This window comes from Phaenicophaeus curvirostris, assembly GCF_032191515.1.
Source record: "Phaenicophaeus curvirostris isolate KB17595 chromosome W unlocalized genomic scaffold, BPBGC_Pcur_1.0 scaffold_35, whole genome shotgun sequence".
Classification (NCBI taxonomy): Eukaryota; Metazoa; Chordata; class Aves; order Cuculiformes; family Cuculidae; genus Phaenicophaeus; species Phaenicophaeus curvirostris.
Window position 1 is genome coordinate 3,469,942 of NW_027206664.1, and position 23,455 is coordinate 3,493,396.

Here is a 23,455-nt window from a genome sequence, read left to right on the forward strand (position 1 = left end):
GTGATTATTAATAATTTTGTTGGCAACTCTGTCTTGGATTGCCACCAACACCATAGTCTGTATGCACAGAATGGGAAGGCAGAGCGTCAACAACATTGGAAGACAGAGCAACACAGCTCATGGCTGGATATCAGGAGGAATGTTTCAGAAAGGGTTCAGCAGAGAGAAGAAGGGATGTGGCCTCACTGGCCTCTCGGCTCCCCTTTTAATGGCTAGATCTTTCTCACTCTTTTCCACTTGATCATTCGCTGCTGCTCATCTGCAGATGTTTCTCTCTCCTTCTTCAGCTTTTCAGCTCCTACCATCTTTCCTCCAGCTCCTGCTTTCCCACCCTTTTCTTCTCCAACTTCCATCTCTCACTAAGGGCTTCTCTGAATTCCTCCTCTTCCCTATCTCCCTTTTTCAGTGTCTCGCTTCCTGGTGGCAAGTACCACAACTCTTGTGGTTTTGTTGTGTGTGAATGAGGATGGATGCAGAGAAGCTGATAAATGGCTGGGACTGGAGTCCCATCTCTCAGGCCTCCTGGAATGAATCGGGAATAAACTGCTGGCACAGTTGCCTCATCTTGGTTAAAAGCAGACACCGAGTTGACGAAAGGTCTGTGGAGAAAGCCTTACAGCTGTTTGCAAAGACCAGGTAGAGAAATATTGATCTGAAACAGTACCATAGAATCATAGAGTCACAGAGTCATTAAGGTTGGGGAAGATCTCTAAGCTTATCCAGTCCAACTGTCAGCCCAACCCCACTGTGCCTACTGAACCGTGTCCCAGAGTGCCACGGCTACAGGTTTTTGAACGCCTGCAGGGATGGAGACTCCATCACTGCCCTGGGCAGCCTCTGCCAGGGCTTCACCACTAAAGGTAAAGAAATTTTTCCTAATATCCAATCTAAACCTCCCCTGGCACAACTTAAGGCCATTTCCTCCAGTCCTATCACTTATTACTTGGGAGAAGAGTCAGTGATATTAGTGGCGCAACCCAGATCATTATGGATGTGCATGGGTGGGAGAGCCTGGCCCTAAGCTGCTGCCTCACTGAAGGGCACAGCACTGAATGCCGTGGGATTTTATCCTTGCTTACGGACACAGCTTATCTGAGAGCTGTTTCCTGAGACAGTGAGTGGAAGAGGGATGAGCTCACCCCATCCAGACATAGCAGAGCCTCAATCCATGCCTTGATTCTTGCATCACTGGTATCCAAATAGGGTCTGTCGAGAAAGGAAACATTCCTAAATGTGCAAACATGGCAAACCAGGAGAGGTGGGTTGTTAATCAGGATGAATAGCCCTCACATGATGCTTTTCAGCAGCCACCTGAGGACTTCAGAGCTGCTCCACTCATTTTGCAGGAGGGAAAGACCATCCCAGATAATGGAAATGGTTTCATCAGTCCAGAGAGCTCAGGTAGTCTTAGGTCTCTGCTCTCACCCCTGGGTCAGACTGGCAGAATGATTAAGAGATTAATTTCCTGATCTCCCACAGATTCCCAGTGTGGCCTTGCACAAAGAATGTAGATTTTTCTTTACTACTGTGACCACTCTTTGAAAAATAAACATAATAGCACATTCACAATTTCAGGATTAATTAAAGTGTGTTATTAAAGGGACAGACAAAAAAATACTGCACTGGTGAGCTCCATGAATTTGAGCCATCCAGAACCACATTAAATCTTTTTTAATAAAATAATAACTAAGAAGAGCATATATAAAGTGTCTCAGCTTCTGCTCCCGGAGGCAAAATTCCTCTACAATGAACGTGAAGTCTGTGCAAGAATAAAAGATCAGGCTGGAACAGGTTTGCCTTCAGCAGGAATGAATTCCCATGGGATAATGGGCAACCAAACTCATCCAAGAGAATACTTGTTGTCCATGAATGGCCATTGCTGCTGGGTTCTTCATAAACTTCAAGTGGGACTAGAAGAAGGGACAAGGCTCCCACCAGGCTGCCGAGTGGCTGGATGGGTCAGTAGACCCATTTAGGGGAATTCTGCCCATGCCCCCAAGTAAGAATCATAGAATTATTTAATGGTTTAGGTTGGAAGGGACCTTAAAGCCCATCCAGTTCCACCCCTCCGGGACACCTCCCACTGGATCAGGTTGGTCCAAGTCCCATCCAACCTGGCCTTGAACACCTCCAGGGATGGGGCAGCCACCACTTCCCTGGGCAATCTGGGCCAGGGCCTCCTCACCCTCAGCATGAAGAATTTCTTCATAATGTCTAATCTAAATCTTCCCTCCTCCAATTTAAAGCCATTTCCCCTCGTCCTATCACTCCATGCCCTTGGAAAAAGTCCTCCTCAGCTTTCCAGGAGCTGCTTTCAGGACTGGAAGCTGCTGTAAGGTCTCCCCAGAGCCTTCTCTTCTCCAGGCTGAACAACCCCAACTCTCCCAGCCTGTCCTCATGGCAGAGGTGCTTCAGCCCTCAGATCACCTCCGTGGCCTCCTCTGGATTCGTTCCAACAGTTCCATATCCTTCTCATGTTGAAGATTCCAGCCCTGGGCACAGGACTCCAGGTGGGGTCTCACAAGAGCAGAGCAGAGGGGCAGAATCTATGGGAAGACTGAGGAGTTTCCTCAATTCTGCTGTTTTTCCTGAGTGTTTGAGGGTTCCTGGAGCCAAACTATCTGTTCAACCAGGAGAGAAGCAGCACTGCTGAGCAGTGCAGCAGCCTGTTCCATGGCTGGGTGACCTCTCCCTGCATCAGGGGTGGGAACAGCACAAAGATGAAACCACTCGCATTTAAAACAAGGCAGTTACAGCCTCTTCATTTATGCAGAGCTCTGCAAAATATGCTTTCTGGTATGTTTTATTACCCTCTCTGTGCTGATGGAGGAAGAACAGCACTGCTGATGACTTGTTGGGAATGGCTGACCCCCATGACATCTTCCCTGATCAACTCCAAGCTTTGAATCCCCGTCATTTGCCAAGGCTTAAAGACTTTCCTGCACCCACCCATTGGCTGATAGGGGCTTTAATACTGACCCCCAGAGTTTCCCAGAGTGATGCTTTCAGGCGTGCATAAGGCGTTGAGCGGAAAGTGGTGCCTGGTGCCCTGGGGCTCTGTGTGGGCTTGGTTCCTGCTCCCAGGGCTGTGGGATCACCTTCAGGACTTGGAGGCTTGCTGCAAAGCTATATTCAGCCTTGAACAGAATGGGTTTTATTTGCAGCAAAATCCTTCTTAGTTAATTTTTGATTACTTTAACACCTTGATTAATTATCCACTAACACAGGTAGGAACGCTTGCTGCAGAAACTGCCAGTGCAACCATGCCCAGGGTACGGTGACACCACAGACCCAGCTAGACCCGAGGATCATGCTCAGCTCTAGCACATGGTGGCTTCTGGAGTGTGGGAGACTGAACCCGTGCAGGTACCCCGGACAAGATCACAGACAATCAATATGATTGGAAATCAAATCGTTTATTAGCAAGCAAGCAAGCCTTTTGTACTTTTCTGCTATCTTGTCTAATGTTTACATAATGCTTGTCTAAAGCCCAAAGTTTCCCCTAGTAGTTTTTGTAGAAGTAATCTTGCACGTAGACTGCCTTCTTGTTCTCACACTGTAGCTGCTTCTCAACCTTGATATATTCCAAACTTCTCCCTAACAACCTGATAAGGCCACATCGTTAGACCAGCATACATTCCCACACTGGAGGACGCAAAGTCCAGCTTTGAGGTCTTTGGGACAACTCTGCCTGCAAAAGTTCAAGACCAGGTGTTGTTTTTAGCGACACTCAGCTCTGTCCTGATAACATTTGGAGTTGTCAGAGTTGATGCTCTGTGGTTTTCCATTGCACGGGCAGTTTCATGCGCAAGAGGCAACCAGCGAGAGCACAGACCTTTCCCTGCAAATTTCAATACACACGCAGAGAGTTTGAAGTGCTTTGAACTGTGCAGATTTTGCCCCTCATTTTGAGGAAAAGGATGATTCAGCTCTTGTTTTACCCCTGGCCACCTCTGCTCTTAGTGGCAGAACTGTTATGAACCCCTAATATCCTTTATTTGGGTAATTCTGAAATTAGGGGGGTCATATCACAGATCCTGCTCTAAAGTACTTCCAAGGGGGCTTTAAGGATGGGTTTACTGGTGTTAATGTACTGCATATGCACTGAAATTCAATGCTGTGACCATAATTTGGGGGTCAGGGGATTTCACTGCAGAAACGCTGGTTTCTCCTACCTGTCTGATTTCAGCAGCAAACTCACCTTCACTCCTCTACCTAAACAAAACCCCAAGCTGCCGTGGAATGATGGGTACCTGTTGCAGAGCAGATGACTCCACTGCTCACCTCCAGCATCAGCCCCAGCTCTGTCAACAGCTGTGACAGAGAACAAACACGTTTTCTGCCTTCTTAGTTAATATGCAAAATACCTTGGGTGATAATGAATAGCAATTAGAAATACTTTGCCTTTGCATCATCCTTCTCAGGCTCAAAAAGTGCCTTCTAAGCATGAATTGAAGCACACGGTGCTCCTGCAGGATGGAAGGACACAGCATGGCCATGGACTGATAGGCTGGGGATGATTTTGGGCTGTTTCTGCCAAGGAAACAATCCCTGACATAGATGTAGGATGGAGTGACACACACACAGTGCCTAGGAGCATGGCCAGCATTGGCAGTGGAAACCCAAACCCACCTGCAGCGTCAGTGGCAGGAACCCAAGCCCATCACTGGCACTGGCAGCAGGAACCCAAACCCACCCTCTGGTGCTGTTGGTGGGAACCTAAGCCCATCTACAGCATTGATGGTGAGAACCCAAACCGACCTCCAGGCAGAAGTTCGAGAAAAACCCATCCTTGCTGTGTTCCTTGAGTGCACTTCCAGGGGGTTTATGTGGTCAAAGCTGCATTTCCCAGACACAAGCCTTGTTGCAGAGCCTGTCATCGCGGAGGGGCACACACCTTTTCTGTGGGAAAAGAAGGACAAATGAAAGAATCAGAATGGTTTGTGTTGGAAGGGATCACGAAGATCATCCAGTCCAATCCCTCTGCAGTTACCATGGACCTCTTCAAGCAGATCAGACTGCTCAAAGCCCCATCCAGGCTAACCTTGAATGTTTCCAGGGATGGGGAACCTACCACTTCCCTGGGCAACCTGGGCCAGCTTTTCACCACCCTCCGCATAAAAAATTTCTTCCTAATATCTAGTGTAAACCTCTCCTCTCTTAGTTTAAAACCGTCACCCCTTATCCTGTCGCTACAGCACCTGCTAAAAAGTTTTTCTTCATCTTTCTTATAAGCCCCCCCTTTCAGTACTGGAAGATGCTCTAAGGTCTCCTCAGAGCATTCTCTTCTCCAGGCTGAACAACCCCAACACTCTCAGCCTGTCCTCAAAGCAGAGCTGCTCCAGCCCTCGGATCATCTCTGTGGCCTCCTCTGGACCTGTTCCAGCAGTTCTGCATCCTTCTTCTGTTGAGGATTCCAGAACTGGACACAGGACTCCAGGTAGGGTCTCACAAGAGCCGAGCAGAGGAGCAGAATCCCCTCCCTCACCCTGCTGGCCGTGCTGCTTTGGATGCAGCCCAGGACACGGTTGTTTTCTGGGCTGTGAGCATATGTTGCTGGCTCATGTCCATCTTCTCACCCCCCCCAGCACCCCAAGTCCTTCTCCTCAGGGCTGCTCCCAGTCACATCCTTCCCCATCCTGTATTGAAATTGTGGATTGCCCCGACCCAGGTGCAGGACCTTGCCCTTGGCCTTGTTGAGCCTCATGAGGTTCTCACAGCCCCACCTCCCCAGCCTGTCCAGGTCCTTCTGGATGCCATCCCCTTCTTTCACTGTGTCAACCTCATCTCAGCTTGGTGTCATCTGCAAACTAAATATAAAACCCAACACAACCACAGGGGTTTTGGGCCACTCCTCTCACTGCAAGGAGGACCTTCTCCGGGGACCTCTGGCCAAGACTGGGGAGAGGAAGGGAAAATAGGTATAAAAAATGGCTTTTAAAATAAAATAACTCAATAAAAGGTGAGGTGGGCAGTGAGAGAAAGCACTGCTCCCCTGGCTGAGCCTAGTGGGGAGAGGGGACAGGGACGTGGAGCTGGCGAGCTGAGCTGAGCCAAAGCCAGCCGAGCTGAGTTGAGCTGAGCTAAGCCAAGCCGAGCCCAACCAAATGGACCTGGCCAAAGGGAGCTGAGCCAAGCTGAGACAAACAGAACCAGATCCAGCTGAGCTGAGCTGAGCCTGGCTGAATGGAGCCGAGCTTAGCTGAGCTGGATCATAGAATCATAGAATCACTAGGTTGGAAAGGACCCACTGGATCATCGAGTCCAACCATTCCTATCAATCACTAAACCATGAAGTGGATTCAGCTGAGCTGAACCCAGCTGAGCTGTGTCGAGCCAAGCCAAACTGAGCTGAGCCCAACCAAACATAACCAAATGCAGCCAGAGAGAGCTGCGCCCAGCTGAGCCGAGCTGAACCTAGCCAAACAGAACCAAACTCAGCCCAGTTGCTGAGCTGAAACCAGCTGAGTCAATCTGAACAGAGCTGAACAGAACAGGACCCAGACAAACTGAGCCCAGCCAAGACCAGATGAGCCAAGAGGAACTGAATGGAGCCGAGTGGAGCCAAGCCCAGCAGAGCCAAGCCAGAGAAGAGCAACAAAGCTGGTGAGGGGGCTGGAGAACAAGTCTTACGAGGAACGGCTGAGAGAGCTGGGGTTGTTTAGCCTGGAGAAGAGGAGGCTGAGGGGAGACCTTATTGCTCTCTACAACTACCTGAAAGGAGGTTGTGGAGAGCAGGGAGCTGGGCTCTTCTCCTAAGTTGCAGAGGACAGGACAAAGGGGAATGGCCTCAAGCTCTGCCGGGGAGGTTTAGGCTGGACATCAGGAAAAAAATTTTCACAGAAAGGGTCATTGGGCACTGGAACAGGCTGCCCAGGGTGGGGGTTGAGTCACCTTCCCTGGAGGTGTTTAAAGGATGGGTGGATGAGGCCCTGAGGGACATGGTTTAGTGATTGATGGCAATGGTTGTACTCGATGATCCGGTGGATGGGTCTTTTCCAACCTGGTGATTCTGTGATTCTGTGTGAATGGAACCAAACTGGGCTGAATGGAGCCGAGCGGAGCCGAACCCAGCCAAACTGAGCTGTATACAGCCAAATGGAACTGAATGGAGCTGAATGGAACTGAATAGAACTGAATCCAGCTGAACGGAACAGAACCAAGATGAATGGAGCCAAGTGGAGCTGAACCCAGATGAACTGAGTCATGCACAGCTGAACGGAATCGAACCGAGCCAAATGGAACTGAATAGAACTGAACCCAGCTGAACTGAGCCACGTACAGATGAATGGAACTGAACCAAACTGAATGGAACTGAACCCAGCCAAATGGAACCAAATGGAGCTGAGACGCATCGAATGTAACTGAACCCAGATGAACCAAGTCGTGCACAGCCGAACGGGACCAAATGGAACTGAACCCAGCCGAAAGGAACCAAACCGAGCCGAGCCCAGCCGAGTGGAGCGGAGCCAAATGGAACCGAATCGAGCCAAATGGATACGAATCTAGTTGAATGAATCCGAATCGACCTGAATGGATCCAAATAAAGCCGAATGGAATTGAATCGAGCCAAATGGATCCAAATCGAGCCAAATGGATAAGAATAAAGCCGAACGGATCCGAATCTACTTGAATGAATCCGAATCGATCCGAATGGATCCGAATAAAGCCAAATGGATCCGAATAGAGCCGAATGGATACAAATAAAGCCAAATGGATCCGAATAGAGCCGAATGGATACGAATAAAGCTGAATGGATATGAATCTAGTTGAATGAATCCAAATCGAGCCAAATAGATCTGAATAAAGCCGAATGGATACAAATCTAGTTGAATGAATCCGAATCGATCCAAATGGATCCGAATAAAGCCGAATGGATCCGAATAAAGTCGAATGGATATGAATCTAGTTGAATGAATCTGAATCGATCTGAATGGATCCGAATAAAGCAGAATGGAACTGAATTGAGCCGAATGGATCCGAATCGAGCAAATGGCTCCAAATAAAGCCGAATGGATACAAATCTAGTTGAATGAATCCAAATGAATCCGAATGGATCCGAATCGTGCCAAATGGATCCGAATCGTGCCAAATGGATCCGAATTGAGCCAAATGGATCCGAATAAAGTCGAATGGATATGAATCTAGTTGAATGAATCTGAATCGATCTGAATGGATCCGAATAAAGCAGAATGGAACTGAATTGAGCCGAATGGATCCGAATCGAGCAAATGGCTCCAAATAAAGCCGAATGGAACTGAATTGATCCGAATTGAGCAAATGGCTCCAAATAAAGCCGAATGGATACAAATCTAGTTGAATGAATCCAAATGAATCTGAATGGATCCGAATCGATCCGAATGGAACTGAATCGAGCCGAATGGAACCGAATCGAGCCAAACGGATCCAAATCGATCCGAATAAAGCCGAATGGAACCGAATTGAGCCGAATGGATCCGAATCGTGCCAAATGGATCCGAATAAAGCCGAATGGATCCGAATGGATTGGATCCGAGCCGAGCCGAGCGCATGCCGCCCCATCCATACCTTAGCGAGGCGCGGCGGGGGCGGAGCGGCGCTGCCTCCACCTCCTTCTCCACCTCCTCCTCCTCCCCCTCCTCTCCCTCCTCCCCGCATTCCTGGCGCCCCGGCCGGCGGCGAAGGGTGTAAAGGTCGGTCTGTCTCTGTGTCAGTTGTTCTGTCCGCCCGTCGGCCCCATGCCCCGCGTGTAGCACCTCAGCAATGTCCACCGCGCAGCATTACACCAAGGTGAGCGGGGCGGGGAAGGCGAGCTTCCTTGTATTCCAGGAGGGATCGCTTCCGAATCGTGGAAGGGACCTGCAACTTTCCCTGCATCTTCGGGACGGCGACCCCCTTCCTCCTCCCCCAGCATCCCTCCCCCAGCATCCCTCCCCCAGCATCCCTCCCCCAGCATCCCTCCCCCAGCATCCCTCCCCCAGCATCCCTCCCCCAGCATCCCTCCCCCAGCATCCCTGCCCCCGCGGGTACCACGATGGGTTTCAACGGTGTGAACAACCCCTCCCGGGATTCCAAACCTCCCGGAAGAATGAGGAAGCTGGATTTGTGCAGCGAAAGGTGAACTTCGCCCCCGTGTCAAGGTTGTGGCAGTGTTGGTTTCGTGGGGTCCGGTAGCAGAGAGAGGACAAACGCACAGCTAAAACACACTTGGCTTCCCAAAATCGTTGTTGGATCATGTTTTCCTTCCTATTCCTAAAACGCCAGTGTGGAGGGAGAGGGGAAAAAACAGTCCTTACAAGTGCCATAACTCACCAGAAGGCTCCTGGAGAAAGTGGAAAAAGGTGAAAAAAGGTGCCTGGCTCACAGGTTTTTTTTTCCGTTTCGCCACTCCTGAATAAGTGCCTTGGACGGGGTGTGACCCAGCACACCCGCTTCCTCCTGGCAGGCGGGAAGGTAACATGGCTGATGGCCTCACCAGGCGCCACGCACCGCCGGACAGCATCCAGGGTGCCAGTCAGTCACCCTCCCCATCGCTTCCCAGAGGGAAAACCAGATTTGCTCCTAAGAAGTGGCCGTTCTGAACATAGAAAGTTCAGGTGCTGATTTTTAAGCAGAGCCTGGGATCTAGAGAAGATGTTTCTTCCTCCCCCCCTCCCTTTTTTTCCAGCTTATTTGGCTGTGGGATGCTCGGGCAGGGCGCAGGGTATTCCCATTCCTTGGCAAAAAAGGGCTGGGGATGTGCTCCATGCAGTTTATTTCTTTCTGCCCCCTTCCCAGCAAGAGGTTTGTATCCAGAGAGATACTTGCTGATCGGCTTTGCGTGGCGAAAGAGCTCCTCACACGCAGGAGATCTGCCTGGTACGGAGCGATAGCTGGTACGGAGAGAGCTCTCTCCCCGTGCTCCGTGTCTTCCCGAAGCTACCCAGGAGTGCCGTGGGCAGCCGGGATCCGGGGAATGTGCTTGGTAAAAGCCATCAATAATGCTAGGCAGGGGCTCATCGAGAAAAGTGCTTGGCTTCAGCACAGGTTTTGCTGAAAGGCTGTAAAGTGCCAGCATCCTCTGCTGTAATAATGAGAATTTTAGTGTTTTAAGTTCTTCCTGTGACCATGATCAGCATGGGGACATTACCAGGCTGGCACCAGCCCTCTCAAGGAACCATGTTTTGTCGTGTCTCTGTGCCAGTCTCCCAGGCTTAACTTTGCTGCAGGCTTCTACTTCTGTAACTCATTTTGCAGACAGTTTTTATGTAATATTGGGGGCTGCCACTTAATTTTTTTGGCAATTGAAATCAAATGGATGCAGAATGAAAAGTGAATCTGGCAGCTCCTCCTTTGAACCTGCGGGAGTTTTAAGAAGATCCGCTGGATTGAGCGGGGCTGCCCGTGAGTGGGCTGACCTCTGTCCTTCTTGCAAACGCTTCAAAAGCAGAGTCTCTAAGTTTTGGAAACCCCTTTTTTTTTCCCCCTCTTGTTGACGCACCCTCAGTGTGCGTCTGCCAGAAGATGCTTTCATGGAGCACACGGGGATGAGCAGAGGAAAGCAGCAGGGGAGAGCTTCTGGGGGGCGTTACTATACAGGAAGTGACTTTCCAAGCACAGAGGTGGAGACTCCTAAATCACCTTGTCAGCAGGATGGGGATCAGGTTGTTTGAGGGAGGATGCAGAGGGAGGGAAGGCGGATGATCCACTGGAATCGATACAGCTGTCTCACTAAAAGCTTATTGATCCGATGCACAGTGTTGCATTAGCACAACCACAACAGTACCTGTCTTGAAGTCCTTCCTCCTCCTGGTTGAACCAGGATGAAAGAAACTGGGAGCTACTTCAGAGCAGCTGAGCGAGACTTTTCAGGTCCTCCTACCTCTCCTTCTGGCTGGGCTGTAATGGGAGCTGCTCTGTGTTGTGTAGAGAGCCCTTGACTTCCAGCTGATACTTGCAGAAGATCTCCTGGGACTTTGTGGGACATGTAGCATGTTCTTAGTGCTTACATTCATGCTTGTTAAGCCACGCTGACGACTCTGCTGTGTTAAACTCAGCACTACCCTGAGGAGCACTTAAGCTGGAGAGGAACCCCTTCTTAAAACGCCAGCGGCTGTGAGTTGCTGATGCAGACTCCCTCCACATGATGTCTGAGCAGGGATGACTGGTGTTTAATAGCCCCCACCAAACCAGATAATTAGCAGCTGTGCCTAATTACAAGCATTTGAGTAGCTCCAAAACTGCATCAGCCTTCAAGCATGTAGGACTCCACTTAGGTAAGCAGTTATAGAGAGATCATTATAATACTTTCCTGCTCTCGATGTGGTACCTGGGGACTTCAGGATTGTCTGGCTGTGGGTTTTGTTCTGTGGCAGAAACAAATGAGTTCAGTGTGACACACGTTCCAGCAGAAGAGGAGCAGTCTGGTAAGGGGTGTGGAGCTGGTCCTGGAGCCCCCGGCACCAGTGCATGTAAGAGGAGAAGGGGAGGTTTTGTCATTGAGGACTCTTGCTGGTAAAAAGCTAGTTCCAGATAGAGAGGGAGCTGGTGGGGCTTTGTCTAACCTGTGTTTGGTCCAGTTATTCAATGCAAACACCTTCCTAAGGCTGCCTGGGGCCAGTCCTACTTCTGCTGTGTCCTCAGGGTTCCTGCTGGAGCATGGCAGTGGTGGGATATCTGTTCTGACGATGCTGCTCAGCCAAAACTGAAGCTTCTCAAGCCCCATTTAGATGAAGCAGGAGGTGAAAGCAGCTCCCTTTCCCTCTTCTCCAGCCAGACACCTCCAAAGAAACCTGTTGCTGATGCAGCTAAACCACAGCTGAGGTAACTGCATCCCCAATCCATGTAAGCCCGTGCAGATGCTATTATTGCTCTGTAATGAGATAACGGGGTTGCTCTGCTCCTCTGAGTTGGGTGCTGGGCGGTTTGGAGGGAGGACAACGCTCTGGGAGGGAGATGCCATCTGCAGTGTTAAACTGGAGTTTAGACTTGTTTGTATGGCTGGCCTTCGTTATTGTTAGGTGAAGCTCTTCTTACTACTAAAACAAATATAATTGCTTTTGCTTCTGATGTTCTGCTCTCTTAAAAGTACTTTTTAAAATATGTTAATTGTTAATTTAAGCATAGCCTCTGAACATGATGCAAAATAGTGCTTCTGCCAGGCTAGGGAATAAGCTGTGCCTGTCTGCTCCTGGGCTGTTGTGCAGCTTGAGACATGCAGTTCTGTACGAGAAAGAAACCAGGGTATTTATTTATCTTTTTTTTTTTTCTCTTGCCATTGTGCATAGTGACTGTTATTTGCCAAACATTTTTAATAGATGATAGAACTTAATGCATTAAAAAAATCCTCTTCTAACAGCTAGTGTTGGATGTAGAGAACTCTCTGGTTTTCACTTATGGTTGTGGTATTAAATAAAGTAGCTGGAATGGATTGGTGGTTCCTGACCCTGGGGAGAGACTTTTCAAAAGTGAATATTGCCAGTGTGATCACATGCTGATTGAGTCAATGAATTGGCATAAACCTTCTGGCACAAAACCTTTCTGAAAATCATTTATCCTCCAAGGCTTGGGGAGGATTTATCCTTAGCGACTGCCTGTGTTTGTTCAGGACTGAGAAGCAGCTGGGAAGGAACAGAGGTTTTCTGTATATTGTGTAGGAAAATTGTATGTGGGGGACAGGGAAAGTGATGGAGTTCAGTTCTGGGGCATCTATGGGACCTCTGGAGAGCTCTTGGGGATAGGGAACTCCTGAACTGCCTCTGCTGTTTTCAGCTGCTGCTAGGAAAATCAGGTTGTACTTCAAGGTTTTGGGTTTCTTTTCTTCTTTTGTTTTAGATTATGAGGATGTGTCTGGGTCATGCCACAAAGCACAGGGACAGTTTGGAGGCCACAGTGGAATTTTGGTTTGGATACAGGGCCATCTTGCTGAAGGAGCTGGATCCATCACTGTTCCCAGTCTCCTCCCAATCCTGCCTTGTCATTAGTTGCAGTCGCAGAGGGAAATATCATTGAAATGTAAAATATGATTGCTCTGGCCAGCTCTCTGCTGCTGGGGACCGTGCCAAGGGCACGACCACCTCCACAGTGGCTCAGGGACCCTCTTTGGCTTCCCTGGGACAGCATGGAGGAGAGGAAAGCAAAGCCAAGCTTGGAGGTTTAAATACCACGCAGCCCACTGGTTATATGGCCCTGATGCAGGGATGGTGAGAGATGGGTGCTGGTGGCTTTTGTGGGCATTTCCCTCCCTTGATGGGCAGGAGGTGGCTGCAGTTCACCCCGTGCTCTGCTGGGGCGGTGCGGCTGGGCGTCCCGCTGCAGGGCACACCTTGCCAGAGGCTTTGCGCTGCAAAAATAACCCTGTTTTCATTGCTGTTTATGCAATTGTTCATCTCAGCTCTGCATTTAACAGTCTCGGTGCTGGTGTTAGATGAGAGCCACCGAGATAAGGAACATGGAGCTCTGTGCTGGGGCGCAGCCCTGGGAACGACTCTAACAGGGCTTCATTAGCTGGATTCCTACTTTATGCTGTTGTGCTGGTTGGGAGTAAGTTAACTTGCCTTTTTTAAGAATTATTTGTATTAATTCCTGCCCTGATACAGTTTTAAGGGATACTGAGATGCATACAAGCCCAAGTTTGTAGCTCTTTGCTGGGTGAGCTCCAGGGTGCAGGATGGAAACTTGGGTCCAGAACCGAGGCAATGCATGGCTTGTTCAGATGGGATGAGATGAGTTGATCTTAACCTTTTCTGTCCTGAGGAAGGAGTTTAACAGAGGGTATTTGTCACAGGCAGCTTGGCCACAGTTGAGGAATGTATTTACAAGTGAGGATTTTTGCTTTGTTATTCTTCTCTGCTGCCAATAACCAGGTGCAGAAAGCAATGAATGTGTGCATGCCTCCTGATGACCGAGAGGGAAGGCTACGTATGTCCCTATCTGTGTTTTTATATATATATATATACACACACACACCCCCCATATATGTAAGACTGAGCACCTTGATCACTGGGAGGTGTCCCTGCCCCACGGCAGGGGGGTTGGGACTGGTTGGGTTTAAAGGTTCCTTCCAACCAAAACAGTTCTGTGATTCTGTGTTTGAAGCTGGTCTCGGATTGCTGTAGTGCAGTGCGGTTCTAGGCACTTTGGACATGCCTTTTAGTCTGTTCTGTCCAAAAAAAAAAAAAAAGGAGTATTGTGTCCTTACTGCGATAGTTGTCTGGGAAGTAAACCACAGCAGCTTAGGTTTAGAGTGAAGGTGGACTTCGGACCTGCCGAGTTAGTTGGTGGTGTAATGAATAGCAGGCAGTGTAGGTGAAGCCCTGTGTTGTCTTTTGTATCTGGTCTTTGACTTGTTCTGCAAACAAAGGCATTTTGTGGCAGTTAAAGAAATATCAGCACAAACTACAGTTCATGTCAGGAAAACGACTGCTTTTATTGCAGCAAGTTCACGAGCCCCTGGCAGACACCTGAAATTACATTCTAGTGAGGAATAACAGCTATAAGTTGGAGAGGGGCAGATCTAGACTAGACATAAGGAGGAAATTCTTCATGCTGAGGGTGGGGAGGCCCTGGCCCAGGTTGCCCAGGGACGTCGTGGCTGCCCCATCCCTGGAGTTGTTCAAGGCCAGGTTGGATGGGGCTTGGAGCCCCTGATCTAGTGGGAGGTGTCCCTGCCCATGGCTAGGGGGTGGAACTGAGTCATCTTTAATGTCCCTTCCAACTCAAACGGTTCTATGATTCTATTCTAATTTTCTCTTTAGCAAAACAAAAAATTCCCTATGAGCTGTCTGTGCCTTGAGTTTGTTGGTTGGCCCTCATATGCCTCTGGTCTGCTGCGTGACAGACCTCATGGGGTTGGGTTGGGATTTGACTGAGCCTGGTCCTCCAGAAATGAACAGGGGCATGTCCAGAGATGGTGGAAGGGCTGGGGAGGACCAGGGGCTATTCACATGGTGTTCCTCTTTTGAATGCTCTTTAATGTGATGCCCAGGTCATGGTAAATTCATCAGATTTACTAACAAAGCTGTTAAGGGTTTGGTAGTTCTGCTCTTTGCCTTTCCTGCAGTATCCAGAGAGTTTAGAGAGGGACATCCATACAAGGAAGAGCCTGCAGGCTGAAAATGTGACCTTTTCTCTAGCGGTGCTCTCCTTTTGTCCTCATTTGTCCATGCTGAAAGTCTTCTCCAGCTGACTGGAACCTGTGACTCATGGGAATGAGTTGAACGCGTTAAAGGCAGGACTGCAAGGATTACAAGCAATATGGCTTTATAAACCTTTCCTATAAGGAATGTAAGCCTTTAATTGCAGGGTATGGCCCCCAAACCAGTGGCTTGATGTGGGGAGGTGGGATGATGGTACAGCTCATCCAGCAGTGTGTGCTCCTGACCTGCTGTGCCACTGTCCTTTGCCACTTTTAACCAAACCCTATTTTATTTTTTTAATTTTATTGATTTATATTAACCTCCATAGGCTTTTTTTTTTTTTTTTTAATTATTGGCTTTTAGTTTCTTGTGCTTCTCCATATGAAGCAGTGGTGCTGTTAGGACATTCAAGCCCTGCTCTGGCAGTTACAGAGATAACCAAAAATGCTGTGTAACATGTCTTGCTGCCCTCTTTGGTTCTGTTTATTGTGCGGGTTAGGATACCATGGCCATCTCCATCTTAATGCATGGGCCATCACTGTCTCTTTCAGTCCATGTTTTGTCTTCTCAGATGAGCATTTTTTGGTGGTACCACAGAATCATGAAATGGTTTGGGTTGGAAGGGACCTCAAAGCCCATCCAGTTCCAGCCCCACTGGATCAGGGGCTCCAAGTCCCATCCAACCTGGCCTTGAACACCTCCAGGGATGGGGCAGCCACAGCTTCCTTGGGCAACCAGGGCCAGGGCCTCCCCACTCTCACAGGAAAACGTTTCTTCCTAAGGTCCCATCTCAATGTCCCCTCTTTCAGCTTAAAACCACTCCCTCTTTGTAGTGATTAAGGCACGGACCCCATCGATGAGGCAACAAGTGAGATCACCTTTATTGAGGGGATGCAAACCTTATATAGTGTTTCTGTATCCAGTCAGCAGCTACCCCAGTGAATTTCCACCTGTGAGAATCCCACAGTTACAGCGATAGAGTGCAACCCACTGTTTACCACAGATGTGCCCCTTATCTTCATGTTTTCTGTTTAATGCATTCTTTTCTTATAAACTCACAGGTCTTGGTAAAGATTCCAAGGTCTCACCAAGCTAGCAGGCATGAGAACACCGGCCGTTTGCTCTGCGCTTGCTGCTAATGTCGTGGGTATGACAAAGCATCGGCTGCTTGTCCCAGCATACATGCCACAGTGGAACCTTTCATGCCCACAGTGAGGTTTCACCCTTTTAGCAACTCTGAAGGCAGTTTCTTGTCTCTCTGCATTCTGTATTAAACACCGTACGTTTCTAAAGGAAAAACCTTCCAGGAAACAATGTGATTTTCCTTGGTTGTGTTTTGGGGTCTATCAGCTGGTGACTGCTCTATCCGGTGTGCCATCTTTCAGCTTATAACCCTCTTTGATGTGGCTTGTTCAGGGGAAAAATGGCATTATGCACTACCTCAGTCACTCAGATGTCAGAGAGGATATCATGTTTGACTAATCAGGGGAAATTTGGGAAGATTTAGTAATGCCAGGAGACATGACCCACTTTCAGATAAACACTTTTCAGACAATAGAGGTTGAGCTCTGTGGTGGGGGAGGGAGAAATATTCACAGAGTAGAAATAATTGTTTATAACTTCTAAATCTTATTTTAATGTGCTGACCTTTTCCATGGTTCAGGATGGATTTTCTTTCTTTTTCTGCTTTTTTTTTTTTTTTTTTTTTTGACAGGCTGAGAGAGTTGGAGTTCTTCAGCCTGGAGAAGAGAAGGCTGAGGGGGAGACCTTAGTGCAGCTTCCACTGCTGAAAGGGGCTCTGGATCAGGGAGTGCAGTGATGGGACAAGGGGGAATGGCTTTAAATTGGAAGGGTGAAGATTTAGATCAGACATTAGGAAGAAATTCTTCACAATGAGGGTGGGGAGGCCCTGGCCCAAGTTTCCCAGAGCAGTGGTGGCTGCCCCATCCCTGGAGGTGTTCAAGGCCAGGTTGGATGGGGCTTGGAGCCCCTGATCCAGTGGGAGATGCCCTTGCCCATGGCAGAGGGGTTGGAACTGGATGGGCTTTGAGGTCCCTTCCAACCCAAACCATTCTGTGACTCTGATTCCTCGCTATGTGCTGAGGTACCTGAATGGCAGGCTTAAATACCTAACATAATAGAAAAAGATGTGTATATACTGCATGCATCTCATTCTACCAGTTCCTATTCTATTAGGCATTATCTGGTTTTCAACAAATCTGTGTTATCTGGAGATGACCATCCCTGGGCTGCAGGATGCCTGTCACCTTTGCTATGCTTCCTGAATGCCCATCAACCTGGTTTCCCATCACCTTTGGGATGCTCCCTCAGGCACTGGGGTGACCGATAGGATGTTGGGGAGCTCTGGTCCAGCTACTGATGCCCAGTTTTGGCTGGAAATGGATGAGGAACCCAGTGAGCTGTGTAGGAGTCTGCCTGGACTGTCCCCGCTCAGGATAGTGTTCACCTGATGAAATGCATCTTGCGGAACATAAGGACAGAAGAACGTTAATCCATATGTCCAGCTTTCTGTGTTTGCTTTATGCTACAAACCTTATATACAGTTTTATCCTTGTTCCAGTATTGTTTGCAGTTTCTGGCCAAAACAGTAACTGAAATTGCAGAGGAGTGGCACTATGATGTTGCAAAACTGTGAGAAAGCCAAACCTGATGCTTAAATTTCTAGTATATGAGCCTTTTCTTCAAAGACGACAAAAGAGAGCGTTCTTCAAGTAGTCACTGCATAATTTTCAGTGCTGCAAGTTCTGTCAAGTAACTTATTATGTCTGTTTTCTTTGTGCAAGGTTTTATCTTTGAAGCTATGTGAGCTGAGCAAAACCAGCTTAGTCTCCTTAAAATTTCTCATAACCCTTTATTAAAAATATCTTTGTAATCCTTCCAGACTATAGCAACAAAACTTCTGTCTTCATTTTGTATTGAAACTAAGCTCTGTCTGTATCTTGCAATTTGCTGTGCTTATGTGAATGTCCAGTGTGGTGGAGCAGTGTCAGAGCCCACCTGAAAATGTGAAGATGCCCTGTGCTGCATGAGCATTGTATTAAGGGAAAAAGTCTGTGCTAGGGGTGTGCTGGAATGACTGTTGGTTTCTGGTAGGGGGTCCAAGTTTTCAAACTTTCATTGTTATTTTTGAAAACAACCTTTTGAATGGTCATTGAGCTCTAGGTGTTTTTCAGTGCTCTGTTTTTGCCTGCAGCTATGGACTTAATTTCTGCGTCTTCCACAGTGGGAAAAGCCACTCAAAGCCCTTGTATTCTAAGTAGTTCCCTGACTACTTGAAGCCACGTTATAAACTTCAAGTGTCTTTGCCATAGAGGTTAACGTTTTCCCGGGCTTAAAGTCTTGCTGCTTTTGCCTTTAAGCTTCGATGCCAGTAGACTGACTGCTTTGGGTGCGTCTCTGTTAGTAAACACCCCTTCCAGTACTTAAAAGGGGCTCCAGGGGCTGGGGAGGGGCTCTTTATCAGGGAGTGCAGGGAAAGGACAAGGAGGGATGGTTTCAAGCTGAAAGAGGGGAGATTGAGATGAGATTTTAGGAAGAAATGTTTTGCTGGGAGGGTGGGGAGGCCCTGGACCAGGTTGCCCCGAGCAGTGGTGGCTGCCCCATCCCTGGAGGGGTTCAAGGCCAGGTTGGATGGGGCTTGGAGCCCCTGATCCAGTGGGAGGTGTCCCTGTCCCATGGCAGGGGGTGGAACTGGATGGGCTTTAAGGTCCCTTCCAACCCATTCTGTGATTCCATGATTCTGTTTTACCTGCTGTTACAGTGATAGCTGGAAGAAACCCAGCCCTGGTGCTTGTCTAAATAAATGCATTTCCTGCGCGTGTACTTCGGGGTCTGCAGTGAACTGGTCACTGGAACATCCATTGGGGCTCTGAACACCAAATTCTTGTTGTGTCCCATGAAATACTCCAGTGGAATTCCTGAAGCACTAATAGTGGTTGTTCTGGCCCTGGCTGAAGTCATGCATGATACCAAGAGCTCGTGTGATATTTGGGTACCTGGTTAGGCAGGAAGGTGGTCCTGCTGCTTCTGTATGCATTGGTGATGCTGGTGCCTGCCTGCTCCCTCTCACGTGCCTGGGAAGCAGCTGCAAAGTTGGGAAGAGCTAAAATATATCAGAGATCTGGACAAACCTGTCCTCCAGTCAGGTTAAACTTCAATACAGTTAATTTGTCTGGGAGGGAAGAGGCCGGTTTGGAAGGACTTGGCTCCACTTGTCCTGCTCACACCAAATGTATGTAATTTAGCAAGCTAGGACAGAGCGAAATGCAGTGGCCAAGACCTGAAAGAGCTAGCCCAGCAGCTGGACATGCTGGAGACAGGTGCAGGTCTGAACCACAGCTCATAATTTGAAAGCTGCATAGCTTTTGAAACATCTTGAGAGATAGAAGAGGCCCTGGCTGCACCTGCCTCTACCTGCTTTAATCCCATAAACAGAACTGGTCTTTGGCTCTTATGCAAAGGTTTTGTGCATAATTTATGTCTGCTTTAAAAGTTGGCTGCTGTGTTGACACAGTTGTCCAGTGCCCATGATTCAGGCTTGGAGGAGTCTCTTGGGAGTCACAACAGCCATCCAAGGGATTCATATTAGATGGTTGAATTGGGATGTATTAAGGATGTTTAAGTTGTACCATGGAAGTAGGCCAGTTAAAAATGGAGGCTTGGCTTTTTTCATCCTTAATTTCCAGGCAGAGCTTAAGAAAAGCTGAAGCCACCAGACAAGAATGAGTAGATCTTGTGCAAAGGTAATAAGCCTGTGAGGGGGTGAACGGGGTCTCCTTCACCTCATAGTCACTTTCTTAAGTGCACTGAATGTGAGCAGTGAAGGCAGGTGTGAAAATATAGAATTACAGGATCACAGAATGGTTGAGGTTGGAAGGGCCCTCAAAGCCCATAAAAACATAGGTCTGCCTGTGTAAAGCTCCATCGTGCTTGTTTAGTAAAGACGCAAAAGGTTTCCTGGCAGTTTCAGCTACCAGCTGCCATTAGCTCCTTCCTCCTCTGTTCAACTGGGAGGACTCTCCAATAAACTAACAGAAGGAACAGTTTGGGTTGGAAGGGACCTCAAAGCCCATCCAGTTCCACCTCCTGCCATGGGCAGGGACACCTCCCACTGGATCAGGCTGCTCCAAGCCCCATCCAACCTGGCCTGGAACTCCTTCAGGGATGGGGCATCCGCCACTGCTCTGGGCAACCTGGTCCAGGGCCTCCCCACCCTCACAAGAAAACATTTCTTCCTAAAATCTCATCTCAATCTACCCTCTTTGAGCTGAGAACTCTTCCCCCTCATCCTATCCCTGCACTCCTTGATCCAGAGCCCCTCCCTAGCATTCCTGTAGCCCCTTTCAGTACTGGAAGCTGCTCTAAGGTCTCCTTGGAGCCTTCTCTTCTCCAGGCTAAACAACTCCAACTCTCTCAGCCTGTCCTTGTATGGGAGGTTCTCCAGCCCTCAGATCATGGTTGTGGCCCTGCTCTGGATTCAGTCTAACGGATCCATGTGCTTTAGACACTCAGCTGGCCTTGGATATTTGTGGGAGTGACAAGTGAATTCTTGATGTATTCCTTCAATTACCAGCTGTTTCTGATGCTGGTGATGGTGTCCTGGAGCTGCCTGCCAGCATCCTTCCCATGAGGCAGGAGCCTTGCTGAGGGCTTCTCTTGTCCATGAGGAGGCTGTGAGCCTCCCAGATTTGAACCCTGAGCTCATCTGTGTGGCGTTAGCAATTGCTGAGCTCTCTTCTTCTTGTTGTGCCTCACTTCCACATGCTCACAAAACATCCCACTTTGGGGTACTTAAACAATTGCTGGGGATGTTTCTTGCATTTGGTTTCTGCACATGTATATGTGACACTGCGTATAAAGTTACTGTAGTGATAACACACATATGAGGAGTGATAATAGAATTTAACTCTGATAGCCTGTCTAGCTGCTGGAGCAGCCCCTGTCCTTTCATTTCCTGATACGGAGAGATTTGCAAGTTATTTTCCTCAGTGTCAGTGGAAAATAAGATGTAGGCTTTCTCCTGTGCATACAAATCCTGAAGGGAGTTCAGAAGCATTAGAGGAGCAGGGAAATCCCAGCTCAGGAGCTTTCCCAACCTGCATTTCTGGCTGGAAGCAGTCAGCAGGGATGCAGGTGTTTGCTGGTTTCCTTTCAAACAAAGCCCAGCCTTTTGACTGTGCTTGACAGAGGGAAATCTTCATTTGAGAACAAGGAAAAATACCTTTTAAACAGGTTAAACTGCTTTCCGATGAAAAGGATTGTTGTGAAAAACAGTCCCTTGGGGTTTCTTACTGGGACATCAGCTCTGGCAGCCAAAACAAGCTCTGTTCGTGGCTGTGCTGTATCCATCGGTGACTTGTCCCCTATTCCTGCATTTCTGTGCCCATTGGTGCACTCTTTGCAGACCTTGCAATGACTTGGCCAGTGGTGTGTTTCCACTGAGGTGGTTTCTGCAAAATGTATGAGGCTGGAGCTCAAATCCTCATTCCCATGGCTGGAAATGCCATCAAAGGAGTGAGCATGGAAATATCAGGACTTCTGCACTGTCTCTGTAGGGGAATGGTCAAAAGCATCATGGAAAATAAATTGACAGGAGGTGACCAGCAGGTCCCTTGGGCATTGAACCAGGCTGGTTTTGTTCTGCAGGGCTGCTTGGCTTGTGGCTTTCCAGTGTGGTGCAGCTCATGCCAGGGACGTCCTTTAGCTTTGCATCTGGAAGTGACCCCGTTTTGCAAATATAACATGGAGAGGACAGGGGAGAGGAAAGCAAATATTTGCATTTCTCCTGTTGAATCCATCTTGCTGATGCTCTGATAGGACATGTTCCTCTCTCATTTGAGTGCCTGCTTTTACTAAAGTGTTTCTGAATGTACCATTTGTTCACTGAGAAGTGGGTCTCATCTCCACAGTAGCTGGGAAGAGGGAGGCTGTGCACTGGCAGTAGCTTTAAAAAGCTTTGGTCGGGGCGTGATGCCATCGTTGCAGCAAGTGCCGGCTTATCAGGGAGCAGCAGGGTGAGAGGTGCTGTGGGGAGGAGCAAAACTGAAATGGTGGCAAAGGCTGTTTGATGTTTGGCAGTCTGCTTGGCTGTGGGTGGAGGAGGTGACGGCATTGGTATCAAGTTTGGAAAGCACCCATGCATTGCTCATCTCAGTATCCTGGGAGGCAGAGGCAAGGGCATGACTTCTCTGATAAAAAAATAAAATGAATCTCAGTGACTGTTGTATTTACCAAGTCAGGGTTTTGAAGTGATTTTATTCCTTGAATATCCCATACCTGAGTTTGTAATGCTAGTGCTCTTTACGGAGCCTTGAAAGGAGGTTGTGGTGAGCTGAGTGCTGGTCTCTTCTCCCAAGTAACAAGCAATAGGATGAGACAAATGGGCCTTAATTTGTGCTAAGAGAAGTTTATATTGGATATTAGGAACAACTTCTTAATAGAAAAGATTGTCAAGCATTGGCAAAGGCTCCCCAGGGAAGTGGTGGAGTCCCCATCCCTGGAGGGATTTAAAAGACATGGAGATGTGGTTCTCAGGGACATGGTTTAGTGGCATTTTAGTGGCATAGTTGGCAGTGCTTAGGTTAAGGGCTGGACTTGATGATCTTGGAGACCTTTTCCAGCCTAAATGATTCTGTGATTGTATTCTGTCCCTTATTTTCATGAGTTATATTCTAATAATTATGGTAACTTGAGACTTGCATCTGATACTCAGAAGCTTCTGGGGAAACAGCTATTGGTGCTACCTTTGTGGTTTTGGAGAAAGAGAGAGTTGATCCAAGTGGAGATTCATAGAATCATAGAATGTCCTGAGTTGGAAGGGACCCACGAGGATCATTGAGTTCAACCCCTGTCCCTGCACAGGACAACCCCAACATTCACGCCATGGGGCTGTTGGCTTTGGCCAAATGCTTCTGGAATATTGTCATACTTGGCACCAGGACTGCTTCCCCGTTCCAGTGCTCCACCACCCTCTCGGGGAAGAACCTTCTCCTAATGTCCCACATAACCCTCCCCTGGCACACCTTCCTGACACCAAAGAGAGGAGCTCAGCACCTGCTCCTCCTCCTCCCCTTGTGAGGAAGCTGCAGACTGTGATGAGGTCTCCCCTCAGTCTCCTCCTCTCCTCTAAGCCGAACAGACAAAGTGACTTCAGCTGCTCCTCATACAACTTCCCCTCTAAACCCTTCACCAACTTAGGTTTTGAGAAGTGTGTATTGTGATGGAAACCTACTTTCATCATTTGCTGAGCTTTGGGTAGCTCTGCAGTTGGGTTCCTGCTGCTGCCTCCATGAACCTACTGTACTTGTGATTGTGCCTGAGCTCTGCCTGCCTTCCTGAGT

The 23,455-nt window shown here is 48.4% G+C and overlaps 1 protein-coding gene across 3 annotated transcripts in view; it reads left to right on the top strand.

Annotated features, from left to right (window-relative positions):
- Positions 1 to 8,647: 8,647 nt before the first annotated feature.
- LOC138733824 (unconventional myosin-Vb-like) overlaps positions 8,648 to 23,455 on the top strand; it is a 177,955-nt gene continuing 163,147 nt past the window's right edge. For all 3 annotated transcript variants that reach the window (XM_069881306.1, XM_069881309.1, XM_069881308.1), the window contains exon 1: positions 8,648 to 8,769. In XM_069881306.1, the coding sequence (XP_069737407.1) occupies positions 8,743 to 8,769 (27 nt within the window). In that variant the 5' untranslated portion in view covers positions 8,648 to 8,742. The remainder of the gene's footprint in view (positions 8,770 to 23,455) is intronic.